Raw genomic sequence first — 18,379 nt, 5'->3', positions numbered from 1 at the left:
TCCCTTACACTCAAATATGTTAGTCAAGCTTTTGAATCTGGGCTGTTTGGTATGGCGTTTGATCCACAACCTTCTACCTCGAGAAGCAACAAACTTAGCAGCCACAAAATACACTGGGAGGAAAAGTAGCGAGATGAAGGAGGTGCTGCTGTATTCTGACCCGCCATGGAAACATATTGTTGCATCGATTTACCCGTAGGTGTTGGGCTCTTCCACAATTTTCATTTTAGCAGCCGAGATAGCCAGAACTGTAAGAGGGGGAAAAATCCATTACTATTGGAAGTAAAGCCCAGAAATACTGAAAGAATTGAGAGCAGTTGTAGCTTTGGCGGCAATACACCCGCGGAGACCAGGACAACTGTCGGTCAGAGCAGCGGGACGGATCAAGGATGGGCAGCCCGATTTGCAGGCGGCGGAGCGCTCGAAGTTCCCGGCGCCCCACAAACAAAAACGGGACTTGTCGGCTGGGAATTGGCCGCAAACTATGTCAGGGACGGATTAACTTCACTGTGATGCCAAACGGGGGGGATGTGGGGTGTCACCCCGATTTCAAATGTCCAGATGGCGGACACGTAACCACCCCGGGGGTCTACTGCGGCGGTCACTCGGAGGAAGGCAGCCTGCGGACTCACCCTGCAGCCAGAGGAGGCCGAAGCCACCCGTCACCATAACGACAGCGGAGTCCGGCCAACTTCCGGGCACCTCGACAGCTCGGGGTTCTGGGTAAACCCAACACTTCCCTCGGTCAGTTGCGGCGAGGTAGAAGGGCCGGAGGAAGGTGCCCTGTCAGGCCGGACCACGGCGAGGTAGAAGGGCCGGAGGAAGGCGCCCTGTCAGGCCGGACCACGGCGAGGTAGAAGGGCCGGAGGAAGGCCGGACAAAACACCGGAGAACAGGCACCCGGACATAAAGGGTGACGTCGAACAAGCCTTGCAGTGATTGGTCGGAGATAGGAAGGGACGGTCGGATTGGTGGAGCGGCCCTGGGGGGGTGGGTCCACTGGGGCCTCGGCCTCTGGCGAGTCTGACCGGAGAAGAAGGGGTTTCGTGGCGTGTTGCTGCGGTGGACGAGTTTCCGTACGGGGGTGGGTTACAAATCCAATTTAACGCCGGTGAAATAAAGGTGCTTGGCGTGGTGAGCAGGCCGCTGAGGCTGTGGAATGCTCTGCCCATGACTGTCAGTCACACGGCGTGGCCTGGTTTCGCAGGCTTGCATTTGTGTGCGTGGCCCACGTAAAAAGTAATGCGAAGGCGAGGCGCAGAATTCAGCGGCAGAAAGAGTAAGGGAAATCCCGAAGCACCCGAGAGTATGCTATGGGCAAGAAGGTAACCAGCGAAAGAATAGGGCCAGTCACAGGCCAAAGGAACAATCTCTCTGTCCTGATGCAGGGTTTTACCTGCAGTGTAGTTTTTTTGCATCCGCAGATGCAGACTTGTATGCTAGGATTCTCCAGCAGCTTGTTCTTTTGGGGGAGTGATCGAGGTTGGCCTTGTTTGACTAACTTATTATTTTGTGGAGTTATCCATTGTATGGAAGAGGGAATTGTGATTGATGCTGTTTTCATAGACCTTAGTTGAGGCCCTCCGATGGTCGGTGTCGACCACGGATGTTGCGTCCCAGCTGTCGTACACAAGTCTGGGCAGTACAATATGGAGAGCCATCTGCTGGCCATGCAGCAGGTTCCCCCTTTCCACACAGCTGATTAATCCAAAGGAACGGCAGAGGACTGATGCAGTTTGGCACCAGTGGCGTCACAGGAATGCTTGATTGGCAGTCAGCATTGAATTTACCTGCTGCAAGGCCGTCATCTCTGGATGTTTGCTCGGGGTTCACTCCCAAAGCCTTCCCCGTGAATGAGTATAGCCACAAAGCAAGCGGAAGTTTGAGATCAGAGCTTTGCTTCTAGATGAGCTACCAGCCACAACCCAGCGAACCCCAATTGCCCGAAGCGACTGGTTTTAAGGTGCCAGTAACCTGCCTTTGCCCCTTCTGTCAGTAAAAACAGTTCTGCTGGGCTTTGTAGCTAAGCCACATGTGAAGGCCAGAGTTGGGCTTGGTTGTCAGAGGTTATTTGAGATGCACTCCATTGGGGGTATCTAACAGGTAGTAGGAGCTTGTCCCCATTACCACCCCAGCTATGACAACCTTAAGGAATCACAGACCTTAATAAGTAACAAACTACCATGTGGAAGATGGGTTCTCCAGGCAACGGCTTGTTTGGCAAATTGGATCAAAGTTGGGTGGTTACAGGAGGTAGGGTTCTTTTTGTAAGCTTATGACCAGCAATTGATTGGTTCTGGGGTGCTTGCAATTTGTTGGATACCTTAGCCATCTGAATGTGAATGTAGGGGCTGTGATTAGTAAATTCCAAAGATGTATAGGTTAGGGTACATGCTAAGTTGGTGCCAGAAGTATGTGTGTGTGCCCAGCACAGTCCTCGCTGATTTGATTTGGCGCAAGCTGTATGTATGTACTGTATGTTTCAATGTACATGTGGCAAATAAAGCTAACCCTTCTTTAGATCTTTAAATTTTCAGATGGGAGGTTAGTCTTTGGCTACAGAATAATATTGATCAGTTGATACGATGGACAGAGGAAAGACAGGTTGAATTTAAAGCTGAAAAATGTGAGGTAATGTATTTTGGGATAACTAATACGGTTAAAATGTACATAACGAATAGCAGGTCTGCAGGAAGTCAGAAGAACAGTGGGATCTTAACGTGCATGCCCAAGCACGAGTGAAGACAGTGGCACACTTAGAAACGGTGATTGAGAAGGCATGTGGTATACTTGCTGTTATTAGCCTGCGTACAGAATGTAAGAGCAGGGAGTCTGTGTGCTGCAACCATATTAACAATATTGGAGAACAAATCTTTTCAAAAGTGTTGCTTCCTCAGTCATTTTTTGTTTATTATAGACTGTCTGAAGCTGAACACAAATATAATTTCAGACCATTTGTATCATGTAGGAATTTGGAGAAACAAGAAATTAACTTTTATTGGATATAATGTGTTTAATTGCATTATGGTGCTGAGCCTTTGCAATAGTTCAACTAAGCTAAAAATGTTTTGTTGCTGAATTTGATTTGTACTTAGTGTCGAGGCTTCTCGCTGAAGTATCCACCAATAATCAGTGCCCTGATACCGTTTCTCCATGATGGCAATATCCTGGTGAAACCTTTCATCATGCTCGTCACTGACAGCACCAAGATTTGCAGGGAAGAAATCTAAATGGGAATACACAAAATGAATCTTAGTGACATGTTGCACTTCATGGTTTTGTATGGTTGAAGCAAGTTGTCAACCAGCTGCAGGTAGTTTGGTGCTCTGTAGTTGCAAGAAAACTTTCAACATCCTTGAATGCCTTCTATGAGATTTTCTCTGGTTCTACTAGATGTTTTTCGAATTGCCTGTCAATGATCTGTTTGATTTGTGGTCCTTAATCTTGGTAGCAGTTATTCTGACTTGAATTATGAATTGAAATAAAAAATATAGGTGATTTTTTTTAATGGTGCATTTTTTAGTGGCTGGATGGGAGACTCCAGAGAGTAGTGGTGGATAACTGTTTGTCAGATTGGAGACCGGTGTGCCACAGGGATCTATACTGGGTCCAATGTTGTTTGTCATATACATTAATGATCTGAATGATGGGATGGTAAATTGGATTAGTAAGTATGCAGATGATACTAAGATAGGTGGAGATGTGGATAATGAAGTAGGTTTTCAAAGTTTGCAGAGAGATTTAGGCCAGTTAGAAGAGTGGGCTGAAAGATGGCAGATGGAGTTTAATGCTGATAAATGTGAGGTGTTACATTTTGGTAGGACTAATCAAAATAGGACATCCATGGTAAATGGTAGGGCATTGAAGAATGCAGTAGAACAGAGGGATCTAGGAATAATGGTGTATAGTTCCCTGAAGGTGGAATCTCATGTGGATAGGGTGGTGAAGAAAGCTTTTGGTATGCTGGCCTTTATAAATCAGAGCATTGAGTATAGGAGTTGGGGTGTAATGTTAAAATTGTACAAGGCATTGGTAAGGCCAAATTTGGAGTATTGTGTACTGTTCTGGTCACCGAATTATAGGAAAGATGTCAACAAAATGGAGAGAGTACAGAGGAGATTTACTAGAATATTACCTAGGTTTCATTACCTAAGTTACAGAGAAAGGTTGAACAAGTTGGGTCTTTATTCTTTGGAATGTAGAAGGTTGAGGAGGGACTTGATAGAAGTATTTAAAATTATAAGGGGGATAGATAGAGTTGACATGGATGGGCTTTTTTCCATTGAGAGTGGGGGAGATACAACCAAAAGGACATGAGTTGAGAGTTAAAGGGCAAAAGTTTAGGGGCAACATGAGGGGGAACTTCTTTACTCAGAGCGTGGTAGCTGTGTGGAACGAGCTTCCAGCAGAAGTGGTTGAGGCAGGTTCGATGTTGTCATTTAAAGTTAAATTGGGCAGCTATATGGACAGGAAAGGAATGGAGGGTTATGGGCTGAGTGCAGGTCAGTGGGACTAGGTGAGAGTAAGTGTTCAGCACGGACTAGAAGGGGCGAGATGGCCTGTTTCTGTGCTGTAATTGTTATATGATTATATGATAGGGAAATTTCATGGTGATTTTTATGATCAGCAGCCCAAAATCCATAAAATACACCCAGAAGTATTCAGGAAGCAAAATCTTTGATGTCCAGTGTCATTAGATAGGCTATGAAGGAATACTGTGTGTATTTTAGGAAGAATGTGATTGAACTGGAAATGGTGCAGAGGAGGTTCATTGAGATTTTACTTAGGAGGGTGCTTCAGCTGGATTTGGCTTCTTTGTCGTGGAGAAGGTTGGATGGCTGACTGGAATGCCTGTTTGCAAGTTCACTGGAGGACTGTCTGTGTGGGTGGGAGAGAGGAAAGGGGCTTGTTTTGCTATTGTTGTTTTGTTGCATGCTGTGTTCTGTGTCTTTTCTGCCAAGCATTGTGGGCATGGTGTGTTGGCACCAGAATGTATGGCAATATTTGCTGGTTGCCCCCCAGCATGTCCTTGGGTTGTGCTGGTTTTAATGCAGGCAGTGCATTTCATTGTATGTACACCTGATAAATGAATCTGGATTGAGGTACAGTGAATCATGAAGAGCATAGCAAGGGTACATAGTGACATGCTTATTGGTTTAACAATGAGGTTCATAACCAGAGAGCACATGTGTTAAGGTAACAGTAGGAGATTTAAAGCATATGTGGCAAATAATTTTTTCACCCAGAACTGGTTAAAATCTGAAATGCACTGCCTAATGCTAAATGTACTGTACTCTTAACATTTGAGAATTCAGGTAAATGCACAAAATGCTGTGGCATCAAGGCTTTGGGATGAGATTGGGCCAAGACTGCTATAGATCAGTGTAGTTCGGTGCTTGAAAGTTGACCCAGACACACTGAGCTGAAGGGCCTGCTCAGTGTTCTAAGACTTTGTATTCCGGTCAGATCGATAAATTCTCAGATACAGAATGGAGTTAGTGGACAAAGCAATGCATAGTTAATTTTGTGTATTTTTATTTCATGAAATGTTGTGTTAGCTGCATTCCCTGCGCTGTCAACACCTTTAATTCTATTTCAACCACTCCTCTTCAGATGGGACGGAAGAAACCGAAAAGGGAGAATGCTCCTCTGAAATGGAAAGATGTGCGCCATAGGGAGAAGGGCCGATCTTTAGAGTCATTTGAAGACGATCTTAAAAATGCACTAGAAGGTACATGATTGTTACCATGTCCTAGCGCAATACGAAGCAAAGCTTAGTAGGGAAATGCTGTTTATTCCTTGGCCTTCTGCATCGTGTGTGTGTGGCTAATGCAGACAGTGTTCAGACTTTGATTTTGATTGCACTGATAAGCTCTTTATCATGGTGTTGGTCATTTTCTGCCTCCTTTTCTAGTAAGATAGTGGAATGTAACCAGACTGGTCAATCCTTCTCTGTGGAGATCCTTCAGATGCTGAAAATACTGAGATTCTGTACCTACACTCACTGGAGGAAGCCAGCAGGTCAGATTGCATTTGTACAGGGATGTGAACAGTTGACATTTTGGGCTGAGACTCTTCATCATGATCGGAAGGGAAGAGGACAAAAGCCAGAACAAAAAGGTCTGGGAATGGGGAGGAGCACAGGTTGGCAGGAATAGGTGAGTCCAGGTGAGAGGGGATAGGTAGATGGGTGTTGAAAAAGAATGATATGAGGTGATTGATTGAAAAGGCAAAGGGCTGAAGAGGGAGGATTCTGATAAGCAAGGACAATAGATCATGGAATAAAGGGAAGGAGGTCCTTCTAGAGGAAGGTAATGGTAGGTTGAGGGTGGAGAGGGGAAGGAAAGGGCTGAGGGTTGTTACAGGAATCGGGGAAACATCAAACCTACAGACAAGTGTGGTGCTGTTGTAGTCTGGCAAACCAACCTCTACCATTCTGAGGAGCGACGGCAGCTCTCCGACACCACCTCTGTATCAGGATATCACTGAGAAGCTTCAGGCCATTGTCATCATCACTAACCACGTCACCTCTGGAGATCTCCCACATACAGCCACCTTGGACTGCTCATTTCAGTACCTGATTGCCCTGGCCATTCCATGTTTCTGAACTTGTGTCCGCATATCTTGACTCACTTTTGTCCCTCTTGGTGCAGTCCCTTCCCACATATATCTATGATGACACTTCACATGTTCTCCTTCACCTTGACTTTCTGTTCCCCAGCCCTGACCACCCTAACTTTTGCAACTTTTGTCCTGTCCCTGTACACTTCCATCCCTCAGCTTCTTTCTGGACAGTGGACCCTATCAGTTCACCTTCACTCCCACCCTCCTCCGTCTCAACAAATTTTCCTTCAGCTCCCCCCACTTCTTCCAAACCATGGGTGTTGTTTTGGGCTCTAGCTCAGCCTGAATTTTCATCAGCTATGTGGACAAAGTCTATGTATTACACTGGAAACGGTCCACAACTGTTTTTCGTTATTTAGACAGCTACATTGGGGCTGCTTCCTGCACCCATGTTGGACTCATCAGTTTCTTTAACTTTGCCCCCGACTTCTACCATGTCCTCAGATTTACTTGGTCCATCATTGACACCTCTGTCCTCTTTCTTGCTCTCTCTGTCTTCATCACTGGAGGCAGATTGTCCACTGACATCTTTTACAAACGCACTGACTCCCACAGATATCTTGGTGATAGTTCTTCCCACCTTGTCACTTGGAAAAAATGCTTTTCCTTGTCCTCAGTTCCTCTACCTCTGCCATATCTGTCTTCATGATACAGATTTGCATTCCAGGACATCTGTCCTCTTTTTATCAGAAAATGGGGTTTCCCTTCCACTGCAATCAATTCTGTCCTCTATTTCCCGCACATCTGCCCTCATTTCATCTCCCACCCCACTATTAATATAACTGGATAAGAATCCCCTTGTCCTCACTTAGCTGTCCATGAGACTGCATCAAACACGATATTGTCTGTGACTTTTGTCGTCTACAACAGGATTCTACCACCAGGCACACATTCCCTACACAACCCATGTTCAGGCTTTCTGCTGGGATGACTCTCTCCGCAACTCCCTTGTCTGCTCGTACTATCCCTCCAATCTCTCTCTGAACACTTTTTCCTTCAACCATGCTTAATGCTGCACCTGTACCTGCCCCTAAACCACCCCTGTCATCACCTTTCAGGGCCCTAAACAATGCTTCCAGGTGAGGCAGCACTTCACCTTCCTCTTTTCCTCCCTCTCCCCTTTTCCTTTATTCCTGTGGCCCCTCACCCCCTCTCTTCCCCTTCTCCTACCCTGACAACTTGTCCATTGCCTCCGTCTGGTTCCTCTCCTGCTTCCCTCATTCCATGGTCTACCATCCTCCTGATTCAGATTCCGCTTTGCCCCTTCCACCGATCACCCACTGACTTCTCACATAATTTCCTTTCATTCCTCTCTTCACCTCTCATTTGGACTCGCCTCCCACCTGCCAGCTTGTGCTCCTCCCCTTCACCTTTTTATTCTGGTTCTGCCCCCTTCTTTTCCAGTCCTAATGAAGGCTCTCTGCCTGAAATGTCAATAGTTCATTTCCCTCCATAGACGCTGCCTGACCTACATCATTCTTCCAGCATTTTGTGTGTGTTACTCCGTCTCACTCCGTCTTGAGTTTCAAATTTTTTTTCGGTTGCTGCTACTGCAGTATCTCTTGCGCGTGCGTGTGTGCACATGTTGGTCTCTGGCTCCATGGTATCTGATTTTTTTTTTCAGCTGCTGCTAATGGGGTATCCGAGGATGGAATGTGCCCGAAATTCCGCTTCCCGTGCCCACTGGCTATGTGGGAATTGGGACACTGTGATCCAAAAAGATGTACAGGCAGGAAACTTATTCGCAAAGGGTTTGTCCGCAACCTGTACATCAACGAGAGATTCAGCGGACTAGTTCTGTCTCCTGTAGGAACCACATACGTCTCCCCTTCTGACAGGTAAACACAACATCCATTAAGCCATGTTAGACCACTTAGAGCTTGACAATTGTCCATAGACTGAGCATTGCTACTGTCCTTGAGTGGTGCTCAGTTATCAATGGTGCTGCATGGTTTGCTTCTTGTGATCGCAGATTGCGAGTGTTGCAGGCCGGCCCTGTTCTCTACATGTCAGATCTTGACCGGCAAACTTAAGTATTGTATGTGTGTGGAGCCTTTTGGGTAACACATTTTTATTTTTTATTATTAAGGGACACATCACAGTGACAGGCCCTTCTGGTCCAATGAGCCAGTGCCACCCAATTACACCCATATGACCAATGAATCTTCCAGTCTGTACATCTTTGGAATGTGGGAGTGTTACGTACCCCATAATGGGTTGAACCAGCAGAAATGAAAAACAGCTGGAGTCTGGTATTGCTATTTACTAAAGCTCGTTTATTAGTAACTACGCAATACAGTAATATAAATTCAGATATATCAACCAGGTTAGCAATGATTATATATAAGCGTGGAAGTAATAACACCAGGCTTCTTCGAGCTTAGGATGTAATTGGATACAGTCTTACGATGATAGGTAGAATTCAGTTCGTATTATTGAGTTGAGTAGTGTTGGAGAGAGAGAGAGAGGGGTTTATTTCTTCAGGTAAGCAGATACCGTCGATTCTCCGTCGTCCTCCGAAATCCTTTAGAAGTCACCGAATGTGACCACGAAAAGGAGACCGTCTTTTGTGGTTAAGTTATCAACCCAGGCGAGGGTTGGTCACACTAATAACTTCCCACCAGTCATCCCTTGTCCACACTGCAACAGCGACTGATCGATCCTCCAAAAACCCACCTTTCTGTGGGCACAATAAAGTTCATCCAGTGTCCAAAACCATGTGCCTGTCTAACAACCAGCTGACCTTATATTTATCTCAGCATGCTGAACACCAGCTGTCCATCACATAACGTTGCTGTTGGTTACCATGACCACTCACGAGCTGTTCGTTGTTCTCTCTCTCTAAGAACTCACGAGCAGGCAGTGTCCTTGTATATTCAAAACAACCTTTAGAGTTCGTATAAACACCATCTCAAGGCAGGCTTCATCCCTCTCTCTGTAACAGCTCAAACAGTGTCCAAAAGTCAGTCTCGGTTCCTCTCTTGTGCCTTAAAGTGACAGTCCACAGCAAATATGAACCCCATAACAGGAGGAAACCAGAGTACCCAGAGGAAACCCACTGGGTCATGGGGAGAAATGCAAGCTCCTTACAGGCAGTGGCAGAATTGAGCTCTGGTCACTGGGGCTGTCGTAACGTTATACGGTCTGCTAAGCTGCTTCTGGCCCTGGAAGTTATGCCTGCTCTTGGATAGACTTGAGATTCTTGAGTCCTGTTTCAATTTTTTTTTCGTGTCTGAGCACAGCTCTCCAAACATTGTACAAAGCGTAGGAGTTGGTAGTTTTGCCCTGTGGGGTTGCCCTGTTGATCCCCTTACTGGCTAATCCATCTCATTACCACATTCCTGATCACTTCCCATATCTTTTGATTCCATTTGTGTCTGGAGATCTGTTCCCTTAAATATATTCAGTGACGTAGTTTCATTGCCTTCATTGTTATTGGAATCCACAGGTTTACCATTACCTGTGTGAAGGAATTTCTCATCTCCAAAATGTCTTGCCATGTATCCTGGTTCAAGGCAACTCTACCATGCCCAAACAAGGGGAAAGTCATTCCTGCATTCAATCTGGCCCTAGTTTAGTGTAAATGTGATGTCCTGTCCTAAATGCTAATGAAATACAGGCCTAGTTCACCCTATTTCCCCTTGTATGACAGTGCCACAAATCAGTCTGGTAAATTGTTGGATAAGGAGGCTTCAAATGCATGCAATACTCTTAAATGCAGTTTCACCGGAGGCTTTGTCTAATTATAGGAAGATATCCTTGCTTCTGTGATGTTGGCCAACGTATTAATTTCCTCAACTTCGTGCTGTACCTGTCTCATTATTTTCAGTAAATTGTATACAATGATACCCAGACCCCTTTGTAGATAAATACAAACCCCATTTCCAGAAAAGTTGGGATATTTTCCAAAATGCAATAAAAACAAAAATCTGTGATATGTTAATTCACGTGAACCTTTATTTAACTGACAAAAGTACAAAGAAAAGTTTTTCAATAGTTTTACTGACCAACTTAATTGTATTTTGTAAACATACACAAATTTAGAATTTGATGGCTGCAACACACTCAACAAAAGTTGGGACAGAGGCATGTTTACCATTGTGTTACATCACCTTTCCTTTTAATAACACTTTTTAATCGTTTTGGAACTGAGGATACTAACTGTAGTAGATTTGCAATTGGAAATTTTGTCCATTCTTGCTTGATATAAGACTTCAGCTGCTCAACAGTCCGTGGTCTCCGTTGTCTGATTCTCCTCTTCATGATGCGCCATACATTTTCAATAGGAGATAGATCTGGACTGGCAGCAGGCCAGTCAAGCACACGCACTCTGTGTCTACAAAGCCACGCCGTTGTAGCCCGTGCAGAATGTGGTCTGGCATTGTCCTGCTGAAATAAGCATGGACGTCCCGGGAAGAGACGTCGCCTTGATGGCAACATATGTCTCTCTAAAATCCTTCACATACATGCAACTCACCCATGCCGTGGGCACTGATGCACCCCCAGACCATCACAGATGCTGGCTTTTGCACCTTTTGTTGATAACAATCTGGATGGTCGTTTTCATCTGTGACACGGAGAACCCGATGCCCGTTTTTTCCGAAAACTAGCTGACCACAACACACTGTTCCACAGTCTTTCGGTCCATCTGAGATGATCTCGGGCCCAGAGAACTCGAAGATCACGCGCATTCAACAGTGGTTTCCGACCTTGCCCTTTACGCACTGAGATGTCTCTGAATTCTCTGAATCTTTTCACAATATTATGGTCTGTAGATGTTGAAAGACCTAAATGCTCTGCAATCTTGCATTGGAGAAATGTTCCTTTTGAACTAACTAACAATTCTCTCACGAATTTTGGCACAAAGGGGTGAGCCACGACCCATCCTTGCTTGCAAAGACTGAGCCTTTGATGGACGCTACTTTTATACCCAGTCATGATACCTCACCTGCTACCAATTAGCCTGCTTAGTGTGGAGTCTTCCAAACCGGTGTTACTTGAATATTCTGTGCACTTTTCAATCTTATTTTAACTCTGTCCCAACTTTTGTTGAGTGTGTTGCAGCCATCAAATTCTAAATTTGTGTATGTTTACAAAATACAATTAAGTTGGTCAGTAAAACTATTGAAAATTTTTTTGAACTTTTGTCAGTTAAATAAAGGTTCACGTGAATTAACATATCACAGGTTTTTGTTTTTATTGCATTTTGGAAAATATCCCGACTTTTCTGGAAATGGGGTTTGTATTTCCCAGTATTATTGGTATTACTTTTTGTCTTTCCTTTTTTTCTTACCAAAGTGGGAAACTTCTCAATCATCCATGTTGAACTGCATCTGCAATGACTTCTCTAACTTATAACATTTTTCAGTTCTGATGCAAACGTTGTTCACCTAAAGAATTAATATTCTTTCTTTCCCTGTCGGTATTGTCTGAACCTCTGAGTATTTCTAGCACGCACGTTTGCATTTCAAGCTACCAGCTCCTGTAGTATTTTGCTGTTAGGTTTGTTTGGAGTTGATCCCCAGCACAGGCACAGTACAGAATAAGACCCTTGCTGCACTGTCTAATATTCTGTCTGCCTAGTTTTGCATTTTGTATCCCTCCAGAGAGATTGTGGAGCAGCGGGGTGTGGCCGTCATCGATTGTTCCTGGGCTAAACTAACGGAGACTCCGTTCTCAAGGATGAAGGGCAGACACCTCCGGCTGTTGCCGCACCTCGTTGCTGCTAATCCAGTGAACTATGGGCGACCCTGCAAGCTTTCCTGTGTGGAGGCTTTTGCCGCCACCTTCTTCATTGTGGGTAAGTTGGAGGAGCTGTGTTGAATGAGTTTCAGATGTGTCCATTCATCAGTTCTGATCTCCCATCCGGTTGAGCTGCATGGGCTTTGTGATTCGTAGCAGTCATTGGGGACAGAGAGGTGGTAGTCAGATTATGGAAGGGATTGTAGCCAAACAGAATCCTGCGTTTTCTTGTTTCTGAACGCAGATTGGATGCAGTACCCAGGAAGGACAGTGAAAGAATGTTGCTATGGTCTTGGAGCAGAGCATAACTGGCGAAAAGAACTAGTCTGGTCATGGAGAATGGTAGTGTTATGCTTCAAGACAAGAGGAGAATTATGAAACATAGTACCTGAAGGTTGTACAAGGGTATTGTTGCAGAAATGGGAAAGAGGAAGGAATTGAAGCAGGTTATGGGAGTATAAGGATGGGTTTGAGAGATTAAAATTTGGAGAGAAGACTGACTTATCCTGGTAATAGTGTTTGATTCTTGCAGGGTTTCCAGAACTGGCTGATATTCTACTGAAGAAGTTCAAATGGGGCAAAACTTTCTTGGAACTGAATCAAATAGTCTTGACAAAGTATAGTATGTGCCAGAATGAGGTGGAGGTCCAACAGACTGAGCAGGAGTGGCTTGCTGCGAAACAAGAGCCAGAAGAAGTGGAAGGTAAAACTCATCTTATACACTGCCTTCTCTGAAAGTATTTGTTCTGTGTAGGTACAGTCTCTATGGTCCTTTTATGACCGAGTATTGATAGAGTTTGCTCCTCTTCCAGTAGGTGTGTCTGGCTGGTAAACTGGAGCAGTAACTGTGCTTTCCTCTGTTGGGACACTAATGAAATCCAGTGAGAGCTTGCACTTTCAAGGGAAATTAGATTAGGTTATGAGGACGCTCAGTCCTCGTTTATTGTCATTTAGAGATGCATGCATTAAGAAATGATACAATGTTCCTCCAGAATGATATCACAAGAAACACAGGACTGACCAAGACTAAAACTGACAAAAACCACATAATTATAACATATAGTTACAACAGTGCAAAGCAATACCGTAATTTGATAAAGAGCAGACCGTGGGCACGGTAAAAAAAAAGTCTCAAAGCCCTGATAACCCCAACATCTCACGCAGACGGTAGAAGGGAGAAACTCTCTCTGCCATGAACCTCCGGCACCGCAAACTTGCCGATGCAGCATCCTGGAAGCACCCGACCACAGCTGACTCTTGAGTCCGTCCGAAAACTTCGAGCCTCCGACCAGCCCTCCGACACCGAGTACCATCTCTGCCGAGCGCTTTGACCCCCGCCTCGGCCGCCGAGCAACAAGCAAAACCAAGGACTCAGGGCCTTCCCCTCTGAAGATTTCGGATCACACAGTAGCAGCGGCAGTGAAGCAGGCATTTCAGAAGTTTCACCAGATGTTCCTCTGTGCTCTCACGTCTGCCTCCATCAAATCAGAATTGTGCACAGCACCCTACTTGACAAATAACAGATATTCATCACCGGAGTGGCCACTGCGTGCTGCATCGTGCCGCCATCTTCTCCCCTCCTCTCATAAATGTAACTGGAAAATGTGAAATGACTTTGTTATTCAAATTATTTCTCTTTTGCAGATCCATTTGATGTTGATTCAGGAAAAGAGTTTTGCAATCCTAATAGGCCCATGCTTGGAAGGTAAGGGCTAAGCCCGTATATATATTTAATTTGAAGTCATGGAGTCACTGAACACTACAGCACAGAAATAGGCTCTTCAGCCCATCAAGTCTGTGACGAGTAATTAATCTGCCTAGTCCTATCGATCTGCACCTGGACCACAGCCCTCCATACCCCTCTCATCATGGACTTATCCAAATTTCTCTTAAATGCATCAACCCTGCAACCACCACTTGCAAGTGCTCCACACTCACCACCCTCTGAGTGAAGAAATTCTCCCTCATGGTCCCCTTAAACGTTACACCTTTCACCCTTTAACCCATGACCTTTAGTTGTAGTCCCACCCAACCTTAACTCAGCGATGTCTTGCTGGCAGCAAACAAAACTGCTAACTACTCAATTCATCACACTTTAATAGAAAGTGAGCACTGCAATCAATAACTTCCCTTTCAGAGTGGAGCTTTTGAACCCCCAGTACAACCTGGCATTTTTGTGGTGTGAAGGTACACAATAGTTGTGATGGATCGAATTGAGACTACGGGACCAGGGCCCAAGAGATAGGAACCATGTTCCTATGTCGCAAGATCTTATGACTTTCAGTAATGGGGGTGACTTCCCAAGATAATACTTCGAGGATGCCTGGCAACTTTTAAGCTCATGGAAATTGTGAGAATACTTTGTTATATTCACATTTCTTTGTATCTTTCACTTAATGTTGTTTAAGAACTGTGGAGCTTGAAGACAAAAGTGATGAAGACTCTGAGGAAGAAGATGAAGATAGTATCCCAGAGGAAAGAAATGAAGCAGAGGTTTGCAGTGAATGTGAAGAGCAAGCATCAAACAGTGAGGAAGGACAACTTCCTGGAAAGACCACTGGGATTGCAGAGGATTGTGGGTGACAATGATGAAGAATTTTGCAGGAATTGGTAGGAGGCTTCCGTCATGGTACTTTATTTTTAAAAATTAGTATGTTCAGAATGCGTGTATATAGTTGGGTTAGAACATAGACATCTACAGCATATTACAGGCCTTCAGCCTACAATGTTGTGCTAACCATGTAACCTACTCTAGACACTGCCTAGAATTTCCAACCACATAGTTCTCTATTTTCCTAAGCTCTATGTACCTATCCAAGAATCTCTTAAAAGACCCTATTGTATCCACACATACATCAAACATGTTATTAATTATCATATACTTTTTTAGCATTCTTACAGAAACTCGTGGACCATTAACTATTCTTGTATGTGGCAATCTCCAAATGTTCATTTAAACTGGGCACTAACTGGGATGGTTGTTTTTAAAGCCTTTAACTACTTCACCAAGGATCTCAGACATCACGCTGGGAGGAGGCATTACGACGGCCTCAGTAGAATTGGTCAAATTGAAGAGCTTGCACTTTTTCTTTGTTTTTCGGCGTGTGCGTGCAGCTGCATGTCCGTGTGTGCATGTGATGTTGGCAGGACGATTTCTTTTTCATGTCTTTACAAGGCACGGAGATAGAGAGAGACTGTGTGACGCCTCACACAGCCATTTCGCAGTATTTTTTCCCTTTATTTTACGAGGTCGAGTTGCGATCTTGACACTCAACCCAGCACAGATGGAAAGCGTACTCGGGAGCCGCCCCGACTGGATTCGAACCCGGGAACCTCCGTTCCAGAGTCCAGTGCTGATGTCATTGCGCCACCAGCCAGCCCCCAGAGCTTGCACTTTTTCAGTATCCTTAAGCATGTAAAGATAGTAACCCATTAGCCTCTCAAGCCTAATATATCATCAATGAGTTTATAGCTGATAAACAGAAGAGATTCTGCAGGTCCAGAGCAACACACAAAATGCTGGAGGAACTTAGCAGGTCAGGCAGCATCTGTGGAGGGGAATAAATAGTTGTTTCAGGCCAACTCCCGATGAAGGGTCTTGGCCAAAATTGTTGACTTCTTATTCCCTTGCATAGATGTTGCCTGACCTGCTAAGTTCCTTCAGCATTTTGTGTTGTTTTTCTTTTTTACAAAACTTTTTTTTTCTCTCTATCCATTTATGGGATCCAGATTTCAATCACAGATTGCAGAAGTATATCCTAAGTACAGCTGTGAATGACCTTGGTCTAATTTTTGAATTAAGTTTGAAAGCTCTAATTGGCCCTTCACCTTCTGAGTTACCCCCTAATTTCTGCACTCTTTCTGTGATCTAGCTAGCACTTGATCCAGATACAGTACACTAATACTGCACTTTTCTCCAGCAAGGATAATTTATTCCAAGGACAGAATTTCACACATCACTTGTGGGTTTGATTAGGGCTTTATAAGTCTGTAGCACAATTTCTGTTCCCGTGTACTCTAGTCTTTGGGGTACAAAGGACTGCTTTCAATTGGCTTATTGAGTAACTTGTATGACTGCTATTTTAGTAATATAAACAATTTTCATGCACCCCTAGCGATCATTGGACATTCAATATTTATGGATTTTGAACACTTAGAAATTCTATTTTACCCTATGTTCCAAATTAATAAACTCATTTTTTGAATCCATTTGCTTTATTAATACTTCATTGTAATTTAATGCCACCTTTCATACTGCATTCAATGTTATCCATATCACCAGCAAACTTGGACACATGTTGTCTTATCCTGTTAATGAAGTGAATAGCTGTGACCCCAGCATTCATCTGCCAAATTGAGAACTCATTCACTACAATGGAATTATAGAAAATTCATAACACTGAAGGAAACTGTTCATTCCTCTACATTAATGGCAATGTTAAATCTGAGGCCATCCTAATGCCTCCTTCCAGTGTGATGTCTGAGGTCCTTGGTGAAGTAGTGAAAGGGTTTAAAAACAATCATCACAGTTGGTGCCCAGTTTAAATGAACATCTGGAGATTGCCACGTACAAGAATAGTTAATGGCCATGAAATTCTGTGAGAATGTGCAGAAAGTACATGGAAATTAATAACATGTTTGAAAGAATGCACATCTAGGCATTAATTGACTACACAATTGTAAATCAGGAAATGGATTGTGACGCATTCAATGGTAATAAATGTCTTCTGTAGAATTCAGGTCTTCAAAGCCTTAGGAGTTAGTTCCTCCTCCCAGTACCCTCCTTCCTTTTCTCCCATGGTCCACTCTCCTCTTCTGTCAAATTCCTTCTTGTCCAACTCTTTACCTTTCCCACCCACCTGGCTTCACACATCACCTTCCAGCTAGTCCTCCTTCCCCTCCCTCCACATTTTCATTCCAGCGTTTTCCCCATTCCTTTCTGATCCTGAAGAAGGGTCTCGGCCTGAAATGTTGACTGTTTGTTTATTTCCATTGATGCTGCCTGACCTGCTGAGTTTCTCCAGCTTTTTGTGTGAGTTTCTCTAGAAGAATTAGTTGTTATTTTGGTAATACAAGATATCGTAAGGCCTAGGTTAAGTTGATTAGTTATCTGTGTGGTAAGACTTTGACATGAGAACCATGTGGGAAAACTGTCAGGAGCAACAAACTCCATGCTCCTGTTTCTGCTTGACTCAGTTCCAGTGATGAGGATACTACATAATAGTAGTACCTGGGTAGCCTCCAACCTGATGGCACGAACACTGATTTCTCGAACTTCTGGTAATTGCTGGCCCCCCCCATCCCCCTCCCCACCATTACTCATTTGTGTTTCTCTCTCACACCTTCTTTCCTTACCTGCCCATCACCTCCCTTTGGTGCTCCTCTCCCTTCCCTTTCTTCCATGGTCCTCAGTCTTCTCCCATCAGATCCCCTCTTCTCCAGCCCTTTATCTCTTTCACCAATCAATTTCCCTACTCTTTACTTCACCCCTCTCCCTCTCCCGGTTTCACCCATCACTTACTACCTTATACTACTTCCTCCCCTCCCCCCACCTTCTCAATCTGACTTCTCCCCTTCTTTTCCAGTCTCGGCCCGAAACATTGACTGTTTACTTTTTTCCATAGATGCTGCCTGGCCTGCCGAGTGCCTCCAACATTTTGTGTGTGTTGCTACATAGTTGTTGAAGTGAAAGATGGAGATTGTCAAATACCAACTAGTAGTCCAGCTGCATGGATACTAAAATGGACCTGGACTGGCAAATTGACGTGCAACAATCTAATTGGAAAACAGAAGGAACTGGAGCAAGATGGGTATTGGAAACAGGATTTAACTCTGCGGAAATGGGAATAATACAAGAATTTGGGACTAACACTCAAAAGTGGAATCTTGGGTGTGGGATTTGTAGAACAAAGGGAAGTCACAAAGCTGATAATCTGATGATCTCATGCTTGTACTTTACTTTTCCTATTAAGAGTTTGAATAATATATTTTTAATATTAATATGAAATTAGCA

The 18,379-nt window shown here is 44.2% G+C and overlaps 2 protein-coding genes across 7 annotated transcripts in view; one reads left to right on the top strand and one right to left on the bottom strand.

Moving 5' to 3' along the window:
- gnptg (N-acetylglucosamine-1-phosphate transferase subunit gamma) overlaps positions 1–923 on the bottom strand; it is a 25,131-nt gene extending 24,208 nt beyond the window's left edge. The window contains exons 1-2 of one of the 4 annotated variants that reach the window (XM_072268520.1): positions 633–921; positions 194–248 (exon numbers count right to left, since the gene is read on the bottom strand). In XM_072268520.1, coding sequence (XP_072124621.1) covers positions 194–248; positions 633–669 — 92 coding nt within the window. In that variant the 5' untranslated portion in view covers positions 670–921. Of the gene's footprint in view, positions 1–193; positions 249–632 lie in introns of those variants that run through there. The other 3 variants (XM_072268519.1, XM_072268522.1, XM_072268518.1) reach the window with 3 other exon arrangements.
- Positions 774–18,379, top strand: tsr3 (TSR3 ribosome maturation factor). 3 transcript variants are annotated; one of them, XM_072268516.1, is made up of 8 exons: positions 774–1,084; positions 5,614–5,731; positions 8,249–8,462; positions 12,231–12,424; positions 12,899–13,069; positions 14,011–14,071; positions 14,775–14,976; positions 17,991–18,379. In XM_072268516.1, the coding sequence occupies exons 2-7, from the start codon at positions 5,614–5,616 to the stop codon at positions 14,947–14,949; spliced, it is 933 nt and encodes a 310-aa protein (XP_072124617.1). In that variant the 5' UTR covers positions 774–1,084; the 3' UTR covers positions 14,950–14,976; positions 17,991–18,379. The 3 variants fall into 3 exon arrangements, with proteins under 3 accessions (XP_072124617.1, XP_072124616.1, XP_072124618.1); XM_072268515.1 differs by lacking the exon at positions 774–1,084 and adding an exon at positions 1,149–1,325; XM_072268517.1 differs by lacking the exon at positions 774–1,084 and adding an exon at positions 5,915–6,021 and having other exon boundaries at positions 5,643–5,731.

This window comes from Mobula birostris, chromosome 9, assembly GCF_030028105.1.
Source record: "Mobula birostris isolate sMobBir1 chromosome 9, sMobBir1.hap1, whole genome shotgun sequence".
Taxonomy (NCBI): domain Eukaryota; kingdom Metazoa; phylum Chordata; class Chondrichthyes; order Myliobatiformes; family Myliobatidae; genus Mobula; species Mobula birostris.
The sequence above is the reverse complement of the archived record's forward strand: the minus strand, read 5'-3'. Positions and strand labels throughout refer to the sequence as shown.